Genomic DNA, 21,801 nt, shown 5'->3' on the forward strand with positions numbered 1-21,801 from the left:
AACCCCTCTCTTAAAAAAACATGTACTATCAAAAAATGAAAGAAAAAAAAAGTAATTTGTCATTTTTGAAAAACTTGCAAATATACTAAATATCCCCAAAAAAAATTCCCAACTCCATACAAAATGCAAATTTTTAAACAGATATTTACGTGTGATTTTGAATTACTTTTGTACATAACACGCATGTTTAGAATTCAAACATATACCGCCAGATGGCGAATTTGCAAATGGAAGGTCTTCAAAATAAGGGTCGTGTTGTGTACAAGAATCCAAAGTAATGGTGTTGAGATTGCAATGATGCTGTGAGATGTTAGCTTCCTGTTGTATGTACATACGCTCCAGTCAATAAAATGATAAGAGAAACACTATGTTTTATTTCTAGAAGTGCTTCGTAACAGTAGGCACCACCACCTATCTAGTTTTTTAATGGTTTGCATAATTTTTAATTGTCCTGTCTTATTTGTGAAGTGTCGTATAAATTAAGTTTTTGGTCTTCTTTTAACAGATTTAAAACAAATTCAGACTGATAATAATAAAGAAGAAATGGATTTTTGGTATAATACCTACATAATTTTTCCATAGATTGTCTATACTACCATTTTATATTATACGAAATTCTTTGATACCTACACTGTTGTACGGGTAAATAAAACGTATAATGTAAAAAAGGCATTTTATTAAAAAGAGGAAAATAAAATTACAGACGGTAAACACATTGCGCAACATTTATAAATAAATTGTTGTATTATTTGTATTATACTGAACCACATAACATTATGCGTTAACATCTCACCAAAAGAGTACAAATAGAAGTGTCATGTAATAATTATTATGAATACAATTATCATATTTAAAATGCTACAAATATTTCATGTATACAACTAAGAACACACTTTTTAGGCCATTTTTGACTTATTTATTCGTTATATTCGACCATTTTGTCGATTAGCGAGGCTTTTCAAGAATTTATGTATTTTTTAAGTATGCCTTTTTTGAATTAGGTAAGCGATAGTAAAAAAGTTTAAGTACATATAATCTTTTTGAGAGAACAGGGTGATATACCAATATATAGGTAGGTGCCAATTATAAAATAAAAATAATTGAAAAATTTGTAGCACATTACAAAATCAGTCACTCGAAACTCAATTTCACACTTACAAATAAGAAATCTACGAGTACTGGTTCAAACTTGGTGGTCACTGTACTATGGCCAAAATTATTTAAGACTAATTTAAAATGTAGGTTTGAAGCTCTAAGCGCAAGTATTTTATTGCACATTAAAAATAACAGCTATTCCAATAAACCTCTGCTAAACTTTTTGTCCAAAAAGTTCCAAAGAAAAATTCCAGAAACCCCCTTTTCCATGGGTTTATTGGAATAACCCAAAATAACAGATCACGTTTCGTGCAAAAGCACTTAGGTCACTAAAATAAATAGTTATTCGAGTTATACAATATTCATTTTAAAAATTTTATAACAACATAAAAACAACAAAAACGATAGTATATTCTGGTAACTTTGAATAAAGTTATATATTGTCGTAACTTTGAGGAAATGAGGTAGAGATTTTGTTGAAATTCTCTTTTGATTAAGCTGGCGTCATAGGCAATGTGTGGTGATGACCAATATAAATATCTAATAATTATTTGCATTAGAGATAATGGTTTTGATGGTGGGTTCTAGCGATACCTAAACTAACTCTATATGCCAATATATCAGTGACAGAAAGCGGAAAATTTCAAAAGTATTTTATATTTTCAGCGACGCTTCAGAACCTCTACGTTTGTTTCTCTTAAACCTAGAATTATATTTTTTATTATAAATATATTTGTAAAAAAGCCTATGTATATAATAGCGTACATAAGTGTTGTACTTAGAGAGATTTGTGGTATATATTTTGTTATAATTTAAGTAGATGGTAATATTGGTGATGTTTTGTGCAGTTTAAGCGCTTCATGAATCACAACATCCGTATATTCTTGTCGGTGTATGGTGACGAAATGTATGTCCTGCGAAAAAGAAAAACATATTAATAATCTTAAAATAATAAAAACATCAATCTACAATACAAAAATTACACTTGACTATGCAAAAAAATATTTTTAGGCGCACAGTATTGTGGTTTGCCTAAAATAAACTATCTAAACCAATAAACGCAATCAAAATGCTTCAGTTCTGAAGATTGTTAAATAAATTGTGCTACGACACCAAATTCATGCATTTCAATAATAAAACAGTGGAAAAATATGCAAAGAGAAAAACTATTAAGGTAAAATAAATAAATGTGCTGTTAGTAATATAAAAAAATATTCTCTGAAGTAGAATTTAAAATAAAATCATGCCACACGAAGCTAAAACAGAATGGCGACTACAAACTTTAACACATTCAAAGAACCTGAATGGAAATTGCTCGTGTATTTTTTTGTGTTTTTTAAATATATTTTTCTTGCAGTCTTCTTGCTTATCTCGATTACTCATTTAGCACAGGGAGCATGGATCTAGAAGAATAACAATATTAAAATAAATATCATGTCGAAATATCTAAAAAAAAGTTTAAAAAAATCACTGACACTCTTTTCATCGACTTAAAATCTTATAGTGAATAATTGCAAAAGCGGATGAATGCATGAAATATAAAAATAAGTATAATCCTAACTTTAATTTCATATATTTTTTTTAAGTACATAATCCTGTTACTACATAATATGTGGCAAAATAAGATAATAACTAAGTACGCACTACTAAAATAAAAATATCAAAGCATTTGTGATGAATAAATGTAGATAGTTGTAAAATTATAGATAAGTAGGTACGTAGGAAATCAAATATATAAAAAGATATGATGGCAAAGCTCAAAAAGCTAATTTAAACTATGTAAGTACCTTCCATTTCCAAAGCTATGGGAATGTGACCTTTGGCAGCATTGAAAATAAAGTTATTTATAAGCTATAGCAGCATAAAAATAATTTCAGAAGTTTAAGAGACATTGAGTAATTTTCTTTAAATTTATTAATTACCACATAATCATAAGCACATTTTCTATAACATTCTCATAAACTTCCATATATTTTCTGCCTTTTTCTTATCTTTTCATACTTTGTGCCATCATTTTTACTTCATTTGTGATTTTTTTCACCAGATATGTATTATTTTTATGTTTTTTATACTAAAAGCTTTATTTTTTTTAGAAAAAGGCAGATCATTCCCATAAATGATAATAATTAGCTTGAACAAGATGGCATATTGTTTAATTGATGCAGAAACTACATGATAATAATGTGGTAGTAAGAAATGAATGAATGCAAGCACATAGTTATGTATCACCTTTACTGATTTCCTGGCCTTTTGTTGTGTGTTACTTTATTTTAAGTCATTAAGTCTAAAGGCTAGTATGTTGTGTGCTTATAGTGTAGCCTAACAAATGCACATAATAACAATAAGTATGTTATAGTTGATGAGATATAGATCATGATAAGGCATTGGTTCCCAAACTTATTTGAGACGCGCCCCCTTCCGACCATACAAAAAAATCCGCGCACCCCCCTCCAATCAAGATTATTTATTGGTCGCAGGTTTCTTACAAGGGGGCGCACCCCCCACTTTGGGAACCAATGATGTAAGGAATCAGAGTTTATGGCTCGATGTTATCAATCACTGTCTAAGGTGCTCTCTGCGCTGCTACAGGAATATACACCCTATCCCCCCTACTTACAGCTCCATATTGTGCACTGAGGAGTGCGGACAAGTGCCTAGAAATGATTTAAGTTGCCTGTGGGCACTGCTACTCGACTTTACACCCTATCTCTCCATATTGTGCACGGAGAATTTCCAGTAAGTGTCTGGAATCCTAAGGTCACAGTAGATTTAACTCGGAAAGGGATCAACATCGTATCTTTCGCGAGCTGTTATCGCCTTTTTACGCTGTCAACCACAATAACAAGTCGTGTGCGTTGCAGTATGGAGTTTCATACAAAGAAGACCACCCCGAGTTGATAGAGTTGCGATCCCTTTCCAGGTTGATAAGTGCGCTACGTCCTTAAGTTTCCGCTGGAATTATTGACTATTTCTGTCTTGCTACAGGAATATACACCCTATTCCCCGCACTTACAGCTCCATATTGTGCACGGAGGAGTGTTGGTACTGCACGTGACTAGTGCTGATGGGCGTTGCTAGTTTGCTACACGACTTTACACCCTATCTCTCGCATTTACAGCTCCATATTTTACACACGGACAATACGGATCAAGTGTCTGGAATTATTGTCTCTATTTCTGTGTAGCTACAGGAATGTACATCCTATCCCCCGCACTTACGCTCCATATTGTGCACGGAGGAGTAAGTACAGGCATGTGCCCAGAAAGAAACTACTTATATGTGTTGCCGATTGCCATTTTACTCCCTATCCCTCGCACTTTAGTTGTGCACTGAGATGTGTCTGTCCGCAGTGAGTGTGCGAAATTCTACGTGCTCGGCGACCGTACTTTAGCTACAGGAATTTACACCCTATTCCCCCCACTTACAGCTCCAAACTGTACATGGAGGAGTGTGGTGTCGGTACGGCACGTAACTAGAGACTATGTAAGTTGCCAATGGGCGTTGCTACACGACTTTGTACCCTATCCTTCGCACTTATAAAGTGCACTGAGATGTGTCTGGAATTCTTGACTCTATGTCTCTCTTGCTACAGGAATATACACCCTATTCCTTGCACTTACAGCTCCATATTGTGCACGGAGGAGTGCGGGCACGTGCCGGGCGCGCGCACGTGGCAGTGCTTGTGGCAGCGCAGGTTGCAGTCGCGGCACTCGTAGCCTTGCTTGCCGAGGCGCCGCGCTATTGTCTTGGTGCATACTTCGCACACGGTGCCGCTGGAAAGAGAAACATTCGAATCGTTATCGTAATGAAAAGGTGATGACTTATGGCTCGGAAACGTGGCCTCTCACTATAGGCCTTATACAGAAGCTCAAGGTTGCACAGCGTGCTATAGAGAGGGCTATGCTCGGTGTTTCTTTACGAGATCGAATCAGAAATGAGGAGATCCGTAAACGAACTAAAGTCGCTGACATAGTCCGACGGATTAGCAAGCTGAAGTGGCAATGGGCAGGGCACTAGTACGCAGAACTGACGGCCGATGGGGCAGTAAGGTTCTGGAGTGAAGGCCGCGTACCGGAAAACGCAGCGTGGAACGTCCACCCACGAGGTGGACCGACGACCTGATAAAGGTAGCTGAAGGCGCTGGACACAGACCGCTACCAACGGGCAATATGAATTGGGTGAGGCCTATATTCAGCAGTGGACGTCCTATGGCTGAGATAATGATGATGAATAAAAAGTTCAACGGCAAAATTTCAATCACACAACTTTTGCACAATGCCAACTGGACTTCGACTTACACACTTACTATTAAGTTAATTAAGAACACAATATAATCACAAAACATAATTTATCCAAAATCATTCCTCACCCGCTCAGATGTTTAGCGATAAACGTGTGCTCATTGTAGATATGGAGCTTGACGCCCTTCCGTCGCCACCGGGACCTCTGCGCCACAGTCAGGGGAACCAGGTAGTGCTTCTTGATGCCAGCCTCTATGGTCTCCAGCACCAGGGTAGATGCTTCGTGGATAAACGTCCGGGCGGACGCCGTACTGAATCCGGACACTTCGCTGAGAGAGGACCTTTTGGGTTACATTTTGTTGCGTGGATTGGGGTTACGTGGAATGGATTGGGGTTACGTGGAATGGATTGGGGTTACGTGGAATGGATTGGGGTTACGTGGAATGGATTGAGATTAGGGGTAGGTGGATTGAGGTCGTTTGGGAAGGTGTGGTTCGGATTGAAGTTTATGGAATCAGATGGAATGAAATTTTGGTAGATCAAAAGAGAAATATTGATGAATGATTTTTGTGACGGGAAATGTAGTGCAAAAGTATTCATTATGATAAATGATAAAAGGTTTGTAAATAACAGCGAGTGCAAAATCAGAGAAAAGCATTTGAAAAAAAAATGATATTAAAATCAAAATTCGTGAAAAAATTGTAAAACAGACATATTCGAGCGCAGTTTTATTAAAAAGTAGAACCATTAGTAAGAAAAACCAGTGTTACCAGATTGCAGTGCGTTTACCCCCAGCAGTTGTGAGTGTTGGTAGATGAAAAAAAGAGAAAATGCTCAATTAATTATGCTAATATAATATCCACTCGTTAAATACCCTCAGTAATAATATAAAACCTTTTTATTCTTCTTCAAAAAAGGTAAAAAGAAGAATTTTCATTTGTTTTTATTACAGAGGATATTAAGCTTTAAAATGTATTTTAATTATTCTTTATGGCAAGACAGCATTATTTAAAGTTAAAAGCAGTTAGTAAAACTACTATTTATTTATATAAGTTAGAATAAATAAATATAATTATTGGTGTATAATGTAGCCTTGCCATGCCACAGCAAAATATTTTATTTATATATTTATAAATAATAACTAGAGAATATAATTTCAAATACCAAATAAAAGAATAAGTTCTAAAAAGAAGATGTTTCTGACAAGAAAAGTACCCCCAGTTGATTTTTGATCTATTTTTTGTGAATATTTTTAAACTCTGTAAAATATTTACGTAATTGAATCAAAAGTCATCACTGGTAACTAAGTCTAGTATGTAAGGTTTATAATTTATTTACTTTAGTCAAAGAGATATGGCAAATATTTGTATAAACATGCCAATATTATGTGTACTAGATTTTTTTCGCTGGCATTATTATGTATCCAATATTGCACTCAAGTAATAAACCCACACATCCCCCTATAGAGACCATACAAGAAGAATTTGATCAAATAACAGCCAATTCCTGAATGAAAAGGAGTATGGACAAGACCGTACCTTCTGGAAGTCCTCGATTCGTCGCCGGATTGCGCGGGTGACGCGCCGGCCGAATATACGTTTCTATTGGGGACGGATAAGGCTTTTTCTGGAAAATAAATATAATATACAATCAATAATCAAATATGTAACATGATTTTTATCATCTTGCTTACTGCAGTAATTTTAAACAAGGACAAGTTTAGTATTACAGTTTAAACCTAGAAGTTTACCTAGGCTAAATAAAAGCGCTCCTGTTCGGAGATAATTAACTGAAACTTATGAAAAATAACAAGCATAAAGACGTCTCACATTTATCAACCCGGATGGTAACCGTATCAACTCGAGGCGGTCAGTATTCTTTGTATGAAACTCCATCCATACACACACACATTTATCCATTTATTTATATAACCATGCACACTTATCCGCACCGAGCGCGAAAGGCTATTACAGCTCGCGGAAGGCGATATGGTGTCGATCCCTTTCCGAGTTGATAAGTCTGCTATGAGCTTTAAGGTCGTTTCTAAAGTCACCTTTGTTGGCAACACCAACAAGTTTAGAAAATTTGTAAACATTGTCTATGCTCTCTTCCGTCTTCTCCATTGTAATTTGCTAATGCATGTTCTGCTCTATAATTCAAATTATGGCATATCAATTAATGCTTTCATTATTCCTCCAAAAGGGGTACAGGGGGCGTTAAATTATTTTTTACGCGGTCACTAGTGACGACATTTGATGTAAACTCACACTAAGCCCTCTGAAATCTACCTACTAGCTACAGATTAAAAAAAAAATCATGTGCAATACCGTTCTTAAATTCAACACTCACCATGGCTGTTTCTCTCTGCGCTGACGCTGCGTATGCGACTCTGGTTGTCTATGTCCGAGTCTGGAAGGTCAAGCGACGCGCCGCGAGTGCGGGAGCGACCCAGTCTGGGAAAATAAGTAATAAATAATTAGGCCCCCTAGATAAGTTCTTTTTGTTTTGAAAACACCACGTTGGGCGCCAGTGAAACACCACGTTGGGCGCCAATCACGTTGGACAGTCAGTGTCAAATAGTTTGTAAGACCCAAAGTAACTAAAAAGTTCGCAACACGTCTTTGTTACAATTGAAATAAGGTTGTGTTGTCAACTTTTTGGCCATTTTGAATGTCACGAGCTATTTGACGCTAACTGGACAACACAATGTACACCACTGAAACAACACGTTGGGCACCAATGAAACAACACGTTGGGCGCCAGTGAAACAATATGTTGGGCGCCATCAATCACCACATTGGACACACCAATAGAACACCAGATTAAGTGGTAATGACATACCACGTTAGGTGGCACTGACACACCACTTTGGGCGCCAGTGAAACAACACGTTGGGCGCCAATGACACCATGTTGGGCGCCAGTCAATATTGATTAAACAATTTTATTTTACGTAAGTAAATAATAGGAAAGTTACCTTCTCTTGATGGTGCCGAAGAAGTCTCTCCTTCTCTTCTGGCGGGGGGCGGGCTCGGGGGGCGCGTTCTCTCGGTTCACGTAGTCCCCTTGCTGTGGGATTGTCAACGCTATGTTCAGTTCAGTAGGGTTTAATTTTCTACGATAATTTTGTTTGGAAAATTTTATACTGCGTTAACAGTTTTTATTTAGGTATATTTACTGAAATAATCTAATGTTTTAATGTAAAATTAAAGTTTCGATCTCAGTGAAAAGTGTAATTAATATGGGTGACAATTCTGTTGTATTGTACGACTTTTTTAATTACAGAATTACCACATTAAAATTTCAAAAAACTTGTGCATTATTAATGCTGTGCTCTGTATTATCTAGTAGGGTAGTAATAAAATTATAAATAAATATAAATTGTATAATAATATGCGATATAAATACTTAAATAAATAAATCGTTTCAAAATAATATGTGCGTCTTACCAGATTTACAAGAATAAAGTGAAGTCATGCGCATAACTATTAGTTAATTAATAAATTAGTTTTTAAAACGACACACTATAAAAATGCCGCTAAGTTGAAATATCAAGGTACCTACACGATAACCTTTAGGATTCATTTATGTATATTCGTATATGTAATTGTTACCCTTCGAATTTTTCTTTCAAGTCTTGAGGACTGAATAAGAATTATAACCAAAAAGTACTTAAAATGATTCTGAGTTAAAATGATATTTCAACTGTAGATCATAGCTACTGACTTTTCTATCTCAGTGGTTAAGTAGGTACCTACACCAAAGTGTTATCTAGATCTCTCTTTTCGTACTAACGGCAACAGTGTTAACTGCCCGTTGCCGGTCATGTCGTCTCGTTCTATCGCAAAGAATCACCATTTCACGAGAGCGAGAGCAAAAACGGAAATGGATAGTTAACTCTGTGGCCGATAGTATGTAAACTAAGTAAGGTATTTCGCTCCATGAGACCGTGAAATCGATTCTGCTATAGATATTTCATTGTTTTAAGGAGCAGGAAAAAAATCAACTAGGTGTCGCTTTTTTAATTATGTATTCTAGCAAATAAATTATTGAATTTAACCCACAACATTATGTATTTATTCTAGTTCCTTTTCCCACCACCAAGTCAGAAAAGTGTAGCTATCAACGGCTAGCAACTCACCGCTTCTCCGTTCTCGGGTATTTTGTCCCCATTTTCTTTTATCCTCACACTTTTTCCTGGAGATTGGTTGGGGGTGACCGATTTCTGTTTCACACCCTCCTCTATCTCCTCTATGGGTTTTTCTTGGGCCTCCTTGTCTATGACCTCCCGTTCGACTTCGACGAATTTGCCGGAATCGGTTAGTTCAACCTTTTTGTAAGAGTTTTGGAATGTTAGTGTAAAACAAACAACACAAAATTGGACGTCATTTTACTAGGAATTAGATTATCTACTTTTAAAATTTATTTTATTTTTGAGACATGGCACCAAAAGGCTCCGTTTTCTCATCATGACAGAAAGAGCTGTATACATAGAGAATGCTAGTTAATATTCTTTATAAAAATGGCATTTATGAGAAGTACCTACATTACCTTTTTCTTCCTTATAATATTATAAGATTCCAGAATAATCTCTGATAAGATTAAGACTCAGTGAAATGACATCCAAAATGATAGACTGACTAAACTAGGGCATGGAACATGCTGGAAAAACTAGCTAGGTCTGTACAGAAGGGACTGTATAAAAATGCAACTTTACTAACACAAAAATACAGTTGGGTACTTTTCATCGATAAAAAGATATTAAAATTAAAGTAATTTATGTTATTTATTTCGATCAAAAGACCCAATCGTTATTAATTATTTAAATGAATATGAACCCACCTTTATAGATTTCTTCGGCTCCTATAATTTCATGTCATGCACCACGCAGATAAAAAAAAAAAAAACAAAAATACGTTAACACGATCACTCTTTACTCTTTGGTGATAATTTTGAAACATCATTGCATTATTGAAACAAAAAATTAAAGAAAAATAAGTAAAGAAAATAAAAAATAAAGTAAATAAGGGAAATTTTAATACTTAAATGTTTCAAAGTTACCACCAGACAGTGTTAAAATGACATTAAAATAAAACCTATTTTACAATACAGTTAGGCAATGAATAAATCGTTTTCAAACGATTTTTACAAGATTATGATATCACACAATTATGGGGGTGGACAAACACAATCATTCCTTTCCACACACGAACTTTCACACTCACAGAATTAAAATGATAATAGGTACCTAATTAACGAAGTTCAAGTCTTTACTTATAAAATGATATCATAATCAACTTGCCTCCTCTCTTAGAAAGGTCAGACTGTCCTCCCCTCTAGTCCCCATATCAGACTACCCCCTCCTAGATCAGACTACCCCCTCTATATCAGACTTCCCCTCTACTGGACCAGACTCCCTCCCCTCCTGGACCAGACTATCCCCTCCTACATCAGACTACCCCCTCCTGGATCAGACTACCCCCTCCTAGACCAGACTGCCCACTCCTAGATCAGACTATCCCCTTTAGATTAGTATTCCTCCCTCTCCTATTCCTCCTAGATCAGACTACCCCCTCCTAAATCAGATTACCCCTCCTTAATGTAATTTGTGATGTAAGCGCTTTGGATCTATTTGTAAGCTCACTTGCATTTTAATTAAATAAATAAATACCCTTCTAGATCAGACTACTTTCTCCCCCCTGGAGCAGACTGCAGCCCCCTTAGATCGAGCTATCTATGTCTCTAATGTGTGCCTATTCTCTGCAGGGAGTGTATGATGAGCCATCCCCCTCTAGACTGCCCCACCCCCATATTATACCCTCTATAGTCTGATCTGCGAGCACGTAGAATTTTGTCCAATGACCCCAAGCTACCCATCCCTATCGCTCGCGCGTAATTATGTTGCTGTCGCGCTCGCACACTCACTGCGGGCGCCCGTCGCACAGTCGCGACAGCAACATAATTACGCGCGAGCGATAAGGATGGGTAGCGTGGGGTCATTGGACGGGATTCTACGTGCTCACGGACCAGGCTTTACCCCTTCTAGATTTCCCCTCCCAATCCCTTATCAGAACTGTCCCCCTTAGAGCAGACTACCTATGTTTATGTATGCCTACCCTCTGTACGGAGTGTATGATGAGTGTGGACTTATTGGCAGCACTAGTAGGGCTGAGCTCCAGCTCTCGCAGCGCCGACTCCGTTAGTTGGCTGTTGTCGTGACCTGGAAGAAAATATTGGAGTTATAAACTCAAAAATGGAACACTCCGGTCTATCACAGAAAGTAATAAATTAATCGCGCGTGTATCCACTTCCAATATCCTATATTTTTTCCTGAATCTTACAGCTACATAAATCAAAATCTGTGCAGTACTTTTGCGTGAAAAACAGGCAAACATCCATCCTTACAAAATTTCATTGTAAATATTAGTTGTGGAAATCAGTCTCAGTGATACTAGGACTCCATAGACTTCAAATATAGAACCTGAAGGAAAATAAATCGTTGCCCAGCCTTACCACCTCAAGGCCACTTACTTTAGAAAATAGAGATTTACTTATTATTCGTTTGTAATCTATCATTAATTCAATATAAGATTGGCGCCCAACATGGTGTTACTAGGACTCCATAGACTTCATACAAATTCTTGCCAGTCTCACCATTCTGCTTGAAGACAGTTTTGGTGGTGGTGGCCATGTGTCTAGGTGGGATGACTAGATGGAAACTGATGAGAAATGTGGAAGTTGATCACTAGTTTAATTTTTTTGTAATTAGGCACTTTGTGTGCGTTGCGAGTTGCGACGACGCAAAGCAACGTCAACGCTTGTGTGTAATACTAAAAGACTCAATACAATTCGTTGCCAGTCTCACCATTCTGCTTGAAGACAGTCTTGGTGGTGGTGGTCATATGTCCTTGGGGCGAGAGCGTTCGCAGGCTCTCCTTGATCTTGAACGGCCGCGAGCCTAAGTCGGGGATGTCGGCGCCTTCTATGAACAGGAACTGGAACAAAACGGGTAGAATTGTGAACGAATTATTTTAACGCGCGGTTTAACGGTACAGAGATTCCTAGACAATAATTCCAAGCCACAACTTCTTTAAAAACATTTCTATCTTTCTTGATCTAAAAATTAAAAGGAGCTTATTACAAAAGTTAAACGGGCGTTGAACACATGTTTAAATTGACATTTAGTACGAAAACATAATTTTAAACACGTGTCTAAAGCCTATTTAAGTTTTTGTAATTTAACGCCTTATGTTTCTTCTCAGTTTGCCGTATTAATTTAATCAATAAATATTGTTACTTAGTCAATTGAATTTTGGAGCTGTTAACTAATCGTCTTTGCCATAGACAATTTAGATGGGAGAGTTCCAACTCCATTACAGGAGGACGCTCCCTAATTCACCAAAGACAAAACAGAGGGTTTGGCTAGTTTATGGCCAGACGGATTGAAGAGGCCTGATGTTAGCATATTTCTAACTTAATCACATCTTATAAGGTGATCCAATCAACTGTGTCAAACTGTCAACTTTTCTGTTCAATCAACTGTCCCTTCATAACAAAGTGTCCCATACCTCCACAGTGAGTGTCCCGGACACGTCGTGTTCCTCCATGGGCCGGGTCTGCAGCGCGATCTGTTGCCGCTGGGACGGCGCGGCCAGGAGCTCGTCTATCCCTACCAGGCCTAGACCGAGGAACCTGGGAAAAAGTAGTTCTTGTAGGCTTTCTATTCCAAGGGCTAATTATCCAGCGGAAAGTATGGCCTTTGTAGTACTTTCTTACAAATAAAAAATTATAATTCACTGAAATTATTTTGGGCACAAAAGGACATAGCACACTTAACAACCCAGAAAGGGATTAACACCATAATCACCTTTCGCCGTGAGGCGAGGCGTTAATAACTTGCTAGATCTGACTCTATTGATTTAGAGGGGGTAGTCTGATTTAGGAGGGGGTAATCTGATCTAGAGGGGGTAGGAACACCTTGGTTGGGATAGGTGTACCAGGGGAATCTGATTCCAGGTGCGAATAAGAATACTGACCGCCTCGAGTTGATACGGTTATAATCCGTTTCCGGGTTGATAAGTGTGCTTCGTCCTTAAGTTGTAGGAGCCGTAAAAATTGTGCGAGTTGAAATTCTTACTGCCGATTGTAATCAATTTGCACGAAATAAAGAGTGTAGGTATAGTTAGTAAATCATAGGGTTTCTCTACTTAAGCCGGGTCCAGACGGGTGTAATGTAATCCACCGTGTCATCACACACACAACCACATTTTGAAAAGTAAAAGTAAAGTAATTCATAGACAGTTTGACACCATACCCCATTAATTCAAAACCACAACTTTTTTAAGAAGACCCTTCATTCTGGTCTTAAAAACTTAATTAATTTTAAATTACCTGTAAATTACGATTTTTGTTCGCATTGTAATTGAAAAAAGTAGTTTAATTGAGTTGAAAAAATAGTGATGTCACTTGCTTGTAGTGCCATACAAAATGTATGGAAGAATTTCGTTTTGACAGTTTTAAAAAGTACGTCAATTGATTGATGGTGTCAACATGTCTATTATGTAACTTGAATTCTACGTGTGGACGGTACTACGAGCATTACATGTAAGGTCATGCATGTCGAGTCACTCCACTCCACTCAAGAACTCATATAACTCAATACAAACCTATGTTGTGTAGAACCTCCGCCGGGGGAGGGCGGGCCAGTGCGGTCATACACCTCGAACAGGAGCTCCGCTGTCTGCGGAGACAGGTCGCTGGAAGACAAGAGATTATGAGTAAACATTGGAATTTGAAACTTGGCGCCCAACGTGGTATTAGAACTTAGTAGTAGGTACGCTGATAATATTGGGAAATAGAGATTTATTCGATCATTGCCTCACACTTACATTTCTTCTATGTATCGCTATGTAGGTAAACCATAGATATTTAATATTTGGTAAATAACAATAGAATATTGGCGCCCAATATGGTGTTACAACTAATATACACTCGGCATCAAATAAATCGCNTGGTTTTCTATTTGCCGTCTACTTTTGACCGAGTCTGCTAGTCGTTTCTAGGATTGACTAGGCAAAGCCCGAAACAGATTATTATAGTTTCGACGTTTGACTGAACAGTTGAGGCACTTCTAGGTTTGACTTAGTCAAAGGCCGAAATGAGAATTCACTTCGGGGTTTGCCTGAAGGCCTTGGTCAAACCTAGGATAGACCAGTCATTCCGCGAAGAGACTACATATCGACCTTTGACTATGACATATACAAAACATAATTTATCCAAAATCATTCCTCACCCGCTCAGATGTTTAGCGATAAACGTGTGCTCGTTGTAAATATGGAGCTTGACGCCCTTCCGTCGCCACCGGGACCTCTGCGCCACAGTCAGGGGAACCAGGTAGTGCTTCTTGATGCCAGCCTCTATGGTCTCCAGCACCAGGGTAGATGCTTCATGGATAAACGTCCGGGCGGACGCCGTACTGAATCCGGACACTTCGCTGAGAGAGGACCTTTTGGGTTACATTTTGTTGCACGGATTGGGGTTACGTGGAATGGATTGGGGTTACGTGGAATGGATTGGGGTTACGTGGAATGGATTGGGGTTACGTGGAATGGATAGGGGTTACGTGGAATGGATTGGGGTTATGTGGAATGGATTGGGGTTACGTGGAATGGATTGGGGTTACGTGGAATGGATTGAGATTTAGGGGTAGGTGGATTGAGGTCGTTTGGAAAGGTGTGGTTCGGATTGAAGTTTATGGAATCAGATGGAATGGAATTTTGGTAGATCAAAAGAGAAATATTGAAGAATGATTTTTGTGGCGGGAAATGTAGTGCAAAAGTATTCATTATAATAAATGACAAAAGGATTGTAAATAACAGCGAGTGCAAAATCAGAGACAAGCATTTGAAAAAGAAATATAATAATGATATTAAAATCAAAATTCATGAAATAATTTGTAAAACAGACATGCGAAAGATTGAAAAGTAAAATAAAGCGAATCATTCGAGCGTAGTTTTATTAAAAAGTAGAACCATTAGTAAGAAAAACCAGTGTTACCAGATTGCAGTGCGTTTACCCCCAGCAGTTGTGAGTGTTGGTAGATGAAAAAAAGAGAAAATGCTCAATTAATTATGCTAATATAATATCCACTCGTTAAATACCCTCAGTAATAATATAAAACCTTTTTATTCTTCTTCAAAAAAGGTAAAAAGAAGAATTTTCATTTGTTTTTATTACAGAGGATATTAAGCTTTAAAATGTATTTGAATTATTTTTTATGGCAAGACAGCATTATTTAAAGTTAAAAGCAGTTAGTAAAACTACTATTTATTTATATAAGTTAGAATAAATAAATAAAATTATTGGTGTATAATGTAGCCTTGCCATGCCACAGCAAAAATATTTTATTTATATATTTATAAATAATAACCAGAGAATATAATTTCAAATACCAAATAAAATAATAAGTATTTAAAAAGAAGATTTTTCTGACAAGAAAAGTACCCCCAGTTGATTTTTGATCTATTTTTGTGAATATTTTTAAACTCTGTAAAATATTTACGTAATTGAAGCAAAAGTCATCACTGGTAACTAACTCTAGTATAAGGTTACAAGGTTTATCATTTACTTTAGTCAAAGAGATATGGCAAATATTTGTACAAACATGCCAGTATTATGTGTACCTACAAGTTTTTTTTCGCTGGCATATTATGCATCCAATATTGCACTCAAGTAATAGAACACATCCCCCTATAGAGACCATACAAGAATAATTTGATCAAATAGCAGCCAATTCCTGAATGACAAGGAGTATGGACAAGACCGTACCTTCTGGAAGTCCTCGATTCGTCGCCGGATTGCGCGGGCGACGCGCCGGCCGAATATACGTTTCTATTGGGGACGGATAAGGCTTTTTCTGGAAAATAAATGTAAAATACAATCAATAATCAGATACTTGAAATTATTTTTATCATCATGCTTACCTACTGCAGTAATACATTTAAAGTATAAAAGGGATAAGTTTAATATTATAGTTTAAACCTAGAAGTTTACCTAGGCTAGATAAAAGCGATGGGCTGTCCGGAGATAATTAAAAATAACAAACTTAAAGCTTCAACCACACCACCGGCGCGATCAAAGGCCAATGACAGGTTGCGCGACCCATGACAGTTCACGCGACCTGTCATTTCTCTATGATCGCGCCGTGTTCGCGCCGGCGATGGCGATCTGCATGCATTGGTGTGGTTGAAGCATAAGGTCGGTTCAAGAGGCACCTCTGTTGGTAACACCAATAAGTTAAAAAAACATGAATATTGTGTATGCTCTACCATGGAGACCGTGCTAATGAAAGTTTTGCTCTGTTGTTATGACAGATCAGTGCCTTTATTATCCTCCGAAGTCGTAAAAAATCCAAAACCATTCTTAAATTCAACACTTACCATGGCTGTTTCTCTCAGCGCTGACGCTGCGTATGCGACTCTGGTTGTCTATGTCCGAGTCTGGAAGGTCAAGCGACGCGCCGCGAGTGCGGGAGCGACCCAGTCTAAGGAAATAAGTAATAAATGGTTAGAACTATGCCCCTAGATAAGTCCTTTTTGTTTTGAAAACACCACGTTGGGCGCCAGTGAAACACCACGTTGGGCGCCAATCATGTTGAACAGTCAGTGTCAAATAGTTTGTAAGACCCAAAGTAAATAAAAAGTTCGCAACACGTCTTTGTTACAATTGAAATAAGGTTGTGTTGTCAAATTTTTGGCCATTTTGAATGTCATGAGCTATTTGACGTTAACTGGACACCACGTTGGGCGCTAGTGAAACAACACATTGGGCGCCAGTGAAACAACACGTTGGGCGCCAGTGAAACAATATGTTGAGCGCAATCAATCACCACATTGGACACACCAATAGAACACCAGGTTAAGTGGTAATAAAATACCACGTTAGGTTGCACTGACATACCACGTTGGGCGCCACTGAAAAAACACGTTGGGCGTCAATGAAAAACCACGTTGGGCGCCAGTGAAATATTGATTATAGAATATCATTTTACGATATTGTGTCATGTTTTTAAAGGCACAATTGTCTACACGGCTGTGACCTCATAAAATGAATGTCTAAGAGTTACTTTGAAGGAAAGTGTATAAGTTTATGGATTATTTAAGTAATTAATAAGTAGTTACCTTCTCTTGATGGTGCCGAAGAAGTCTCTCCTTCTCTTCTGGCGGGGGGCGGGCTCGGGGGGCGCGTTCTCTCGGTTCACGTAGTCCCCTTGCTGTGGGATTGTCAACGCTATGTTCAGTTCAGTAGGGTTTAATTTACAACGACCGTTGTTTGGAAAAAAATGTTTTTTTCATATAAACAATTTTTTTTTTTAATGCTGATCTACTTACCTATATCTTTAATAATGTTAAAATAATTTCTAATTTACATTTATTACATAGTTATTTCTATGTAAAAATAAAGTATAAACAATGAAAAAAGTGTAATAGATGGGTGTCAGTTCTGTTTTGTTTTACGAGACGTTTATTTACAGAACTGCTACCTTAAAATTCAAAAAACTTGTGCTTTATTTATGCTGTGCTCTGTATTATCTAGTAGGGTAGTAATAAAATTACAAACAAATATAAATTGTATAATAATATGCGATATAAATACTTAAATAAATAAATCGTTTCAAAATAATATGTGCGTCTTACCAGATTTACAAGAATAAAGTGAAGTCATGCGCATAACTATTAGTTAATTAATAAATTATTTTTTAAAACGACACAATATAAAAATGCCGTTAAGTTGAAATATCAAGGTGATTACCTTTAGGATTCATTTATGTAAATTCGTAAATGTAATTGATACCCTTTGAATTCTTAAAAAAGTACTTAAAATGATTCTGAGTTAAAATGATATTTCAACTGTAGATCATAGCTACTGACTTTTCTATCTCAGTGGTTAAGTACACCAAAGTGTTAACTAGATCTCTCTTTTCGTACTATCGGCAACAGTGTTAACTGCCCATTGCCAGTCATGTCGTCTCGTTCTATCGCAAAGAATCACCATTTGACGAGAGCGAGAGAAAAAACGGAAATGGATAGTTAACTCTGTGGCCGATAGTATGTAAACTAAGTAAGGTATTTCGCTCCATGAGACCGTGAAATCGATTCTGCTATAGATATTTCTTTGTTTTAAGGAGCAGGAAAAAAATTCAACTAGGTGTCGCTTTTTTAATTATGTGTATTCTAGCAAATAAATTATTGAATTTAACCCACAACATTATGTATTTATTATAGTTCCTTTTCCCACCACCAAGTCAGAAAAGTGTAGCTATCAACGGCTAGCAACTCACCGCTTCTCCGTTCTCAGGTATTTTGTCGCCATTTTCTTTTATCCTCACACTTTTTCCTGGAGATTGGTTGGGGGTGACCGATTTCTGTTTCACACCCTCCTCTACCTCCTCTATGGGTTTCTCTTGGGCCTCCTTGTCTATGAACTCCCGTTCGACTTCGACGAATTTGCCGCAATCGGTTAGTTCAACCTTTTTGTGAGAGTTTTGGAATGTTAGTGTAAAACAAACAACACACAATTGGACGTCATTTTACTAGGAATTGGATTAACTACTTTTAAAATTTAATTCATTTTTGTGACATGGCACTAAAAAGCTCCGTTCTCTCATCATGACAGGAAGAGCTGTTGGAAATAGAGAATGCTAATATTGAGAAGTACCTACATCACCTTTTTCTCCCTCATAAAATTAGAAGATTCAAGAAAAAGATCTGATAAGAATAAAAAAACTCAGTGAAATGACATCCAAAATGATAGACTAAACTAGGGCATGGAACATGCTGGAAAAACTAGCTAGGCTTTTAGTTCTGTACAAAAGGGACTGTATTAAAATGCAATTTTACCAACACAAAAATACAGTTGGATACTTTTTATCGATAAAAAGATATTAAAATTAAAATAATTTATATTATTTATTTCGATAAAAAGACCCAATCGTTATTAATTAAGTATGAATATGAACCCACCTTTATAGATTTCTTCGGCTCCTATAATTTCATGTCATGCACCACGCGGATGAAAAAAAAAAAACAAAAATACGTTAACACGATCACTCTTTACTCTTTGGTGGTAAATTTGAGACACCATTGCAACAATGAAACAAAAAAAAAACAAAAATAAGTGAAGAAAATAAAAAAAAAGTAGATAAGGGAAATACTTAAATGTTTCAAAGTTACCACCAGACAGTGTTAAAATGACATTATAATAAAACCTATTTTACAATACAGTTAGGCAATGAATAAATCGTTTTCAAACGATTTTTACAAGATTATGATATCACACAATTAATTATGGGGGTGGACAAATACAATCACTCCTTTCACACACGAACTCTCACACTCACAGAGTTAAACTAACGAAATTTAAGTTTTTAATAAAAAACACAAATACCTAGTCTAAGAATATCTGTTCTGATACCTTACGTTTAGTTATTTAGAATCTTAAACCCTTTCTAAAATACCATACATACGTACTTCTAAAGACTACTCCCTCCTGGATTAGACTGCCCCCTTACCCCCTGGAATCAAATTCCCCTGGTACACCTATCCCAACAAAGGTATCCCTACCCCCTCTAGATCAGACTAACCCCTCCTAGAACAGACTATCCCCCTCTGGATCAGCCAACCCCCTCTAGACCAGACTACCCTCTCCCCTCTGGAGCAGACTGCATCCCTCTTAGATCAGGCTATCTATGTCTCTAATGTGTGCCTACCCTCTGCAGGGAGTGTATGATGAGCCATCCCCCTCTAGACTGCCCCACCCCCATATTATACTCTCTATAGTCTGGTCTGCGAGCACGTAGAATTTTGCCCAATGACCCCAAGCTACGCCCCTTACCCTTATCGCTCGCGCGTAATTATATTGCTGTCGCGCTCGCACACTCACTGCGGGCGCCGGTCGCACAGTCGTAGCTTGGGGTCATTGGACAAAATTCTACGTGCTCACAGTCCGGGCTTTAGATCACACTACCCCCTCTAGATTTCTCTTCCCAATCCCTTATCAGAACTGTCCCCCCTGGATCAGGCTACCTGTCTATAATTATGTATGCCTACCCTCTGTACGGAGTGTATGATGAGTGTGGACTTATTGGCAGCGCTAGTAGGGCTGAGCTCCAGCTCTCGCAGCGCCGATTCCGTCAGCTGATTGCTGTCATGACCTGGGAAAGATAAATGTCGGATTTGAAAGGCTGTCGGTATAGCTCCTAGTTTGTAATCATCATGAAAAGTGTGGTTTGAATTAGGGATGTAACGGAGGTAGTTTTATCGGAACCGAAGTCGGAGTCGGAGTTTTTAAATTTGATTTATCGGAATCGGAGTCGGAGGCAGGGTCAGAAGTGGTGGCATGAGAAAGAATTTTATTCACAGACAAATCTTTAATCATTTTTTTTTAAATTATAAAATAAAACACAAACAATGAAAAAAAAATTGCATATTATTTCCAAATAAACAAGAACACACATTATATTAAATGAACAAAAGCTTTAAAACAAATTAAATCAAATGAATTGACTCCAAAAGTAGTGTATTATACTTTACGAATAAAAGCTTTGAAGCTTTGTCTCCGTCCAATCTATTTCTTAACAGTCGACACAGGCCGCCGTCGCCGCTGTTATGCTTCGACCTCCGATTAAAACCTCCGATTTAAAAGTGTCGGAGCCGAAGTCGGAACCGAAGGTGTAATAATAATCGGAAGTTCCGACTTAACGGAACCGGTGTCGAAGCTCCGTAACATCCCTGGTTTGAATGATCCCTAGTAAAAAGGAACTAATCCCACCTCTCGTTCCCACCACTGCAACTCCTGTGTAGCCAGAGTCTACAGCTTGACCGCTAATAAAAACCCAACCAGTGAAGGCCAAGTTTCTCCCGGGAGAGTTAAACAAAATGATTGCAACGCAATATAAAATTGGCGTCCAACGTGGTGTTACTAACACCCGTATATTCACAAACGATGCTTGCTTAAGTGAAGTAGCAAATCGAACGCACAGCATTGAATAGAGCTCTGTGATTGGTTCGTGTGTCACCCTGTGTCCACATGCACTGTGAGACCTCATAGTAATGTTTGTGAATACAGGCGTAAGGCCCAGAACACATGGTGAAACGAAACGCTATGGCAGAAACTTAGATGCAACTCAAAAGTAACTAGAAGTTTCAGTTTCGTTGCAGTTGCCTTTCACCGTGTGTTCTGGGCCTAAGGCCCGCCATACACGGACAGCTTGAAGCAGCTAGTATCCGACAGCTTCAAGCTGCGACTGCATAGCAAACTACAGTACACTACGTACACACATACACGGAACCTCTCGAGCAGTTACACTGTTTCCGTAGTTTGCTATGCAGTCGCATCTTGAAGCTACCTAACTGCTTCAAGCTGTCCGTGTATAGCAGGCCTAAGACTCCAATATACAATTTGTTGCC

General features: G+C 37.7%; 1 protein-coding gene across 1 annotated transcript in view; it reads right to left on the reverse strand.

Annotated features, from left to right (window-relative positions):
- Window positions 1-768: 768 nt before the first annotated feature.
- LOC114351858 (uncharacterized) overlaps window positions 769-21,801 on the reverse strand; it is a 66,839-nt gene continuing 45,806 nt past the window's right edge. The window contains exons 18-36 of the mRNA XM_028303205.1: window positions 20,443-20,546; window positions 19,357-19,377; window positions 18,675-18,863; window positions 17,515-17,606; window positions 16,774-16,877; window positions 16,163-16,250; window positions 14,628-14,840; window positions 14,002-14,091; window positions 12,904-13,027; window positions 12,201-12,330; window positions 11,452-11,555; window positions 10,178-10,198; window positions 9,477-9,665; window positions 8,313-8,404; window positions 7,686-7,789; window positions 6,875-6,962; window positions 5,465-5,677; window positions 4,716-4,868; window positions 769-2,009 (exon numbers count right to left, since the gene is read on the reverse strand). Coding sequence (XP_028159006.1) covers window positions 1,961-2,009; window positions 4,716-4,868; window positions 5,465-5,677; window positions 6,875-6,962; window positions 7,686-7,789; window positions 8,313-8,404; window positions 9,477-9,665; window positions 10,178-10,198; window positions 11,452-11,555; window positions 12,201-12,330; window positions 12,904-13,027; window positions 14,002-14,091; window positions 14,628-14,840; window positions 16,163-16,250; window positions 16,774-16,877; window positions 17,515-17,606; window positions 18,675-18,863; window positions 19,357-19,377; window positions 20,443-20,546 — 2,168 coding nt within the window. The 3' untranslated portion in view covers window positions 769-1,960. The remainder of the gene's footprint in view (window positions 2,010-4,715; window positions 4,869-5,464; window positions 5,678-6,874; window positions 6,963-7,685; window positions 7,790-8,312; window positions 8,405-9,476; window positions 9,666-10,177; window positions 10,199-11,451; window positions 11,556-12,200; window positions 12,331-12,903; window positions 13,028-14,001; window positions 14,092-14,627; window positions 14,841-16,162; window positions 16,251-16,773; window positions 16,878-17,514; window positions 17,607-18,674; window positions 18,864-19,356; window positions 19,378-20,442; window positions 20,547-21,801) is intronic.

This window comes from Ostrinia furnacalis, unplaced genomic scaffold, assembly GCF_004193835.3.
Source record: "Ostrinia furnacalis isolate ACB-3 unplaced genomic scaffold, ASM419383v2 OfSCF0093, whole genome shotgun sequence".
In the NCBI taxonomy this organism is placed as follows: domain Eukaryota; kingdom Metazoa; phylum Arthropoda; class Insecta; order Lepidoptera; family Crambidae; genus Ostrinia; species Ostrinia furnacalis.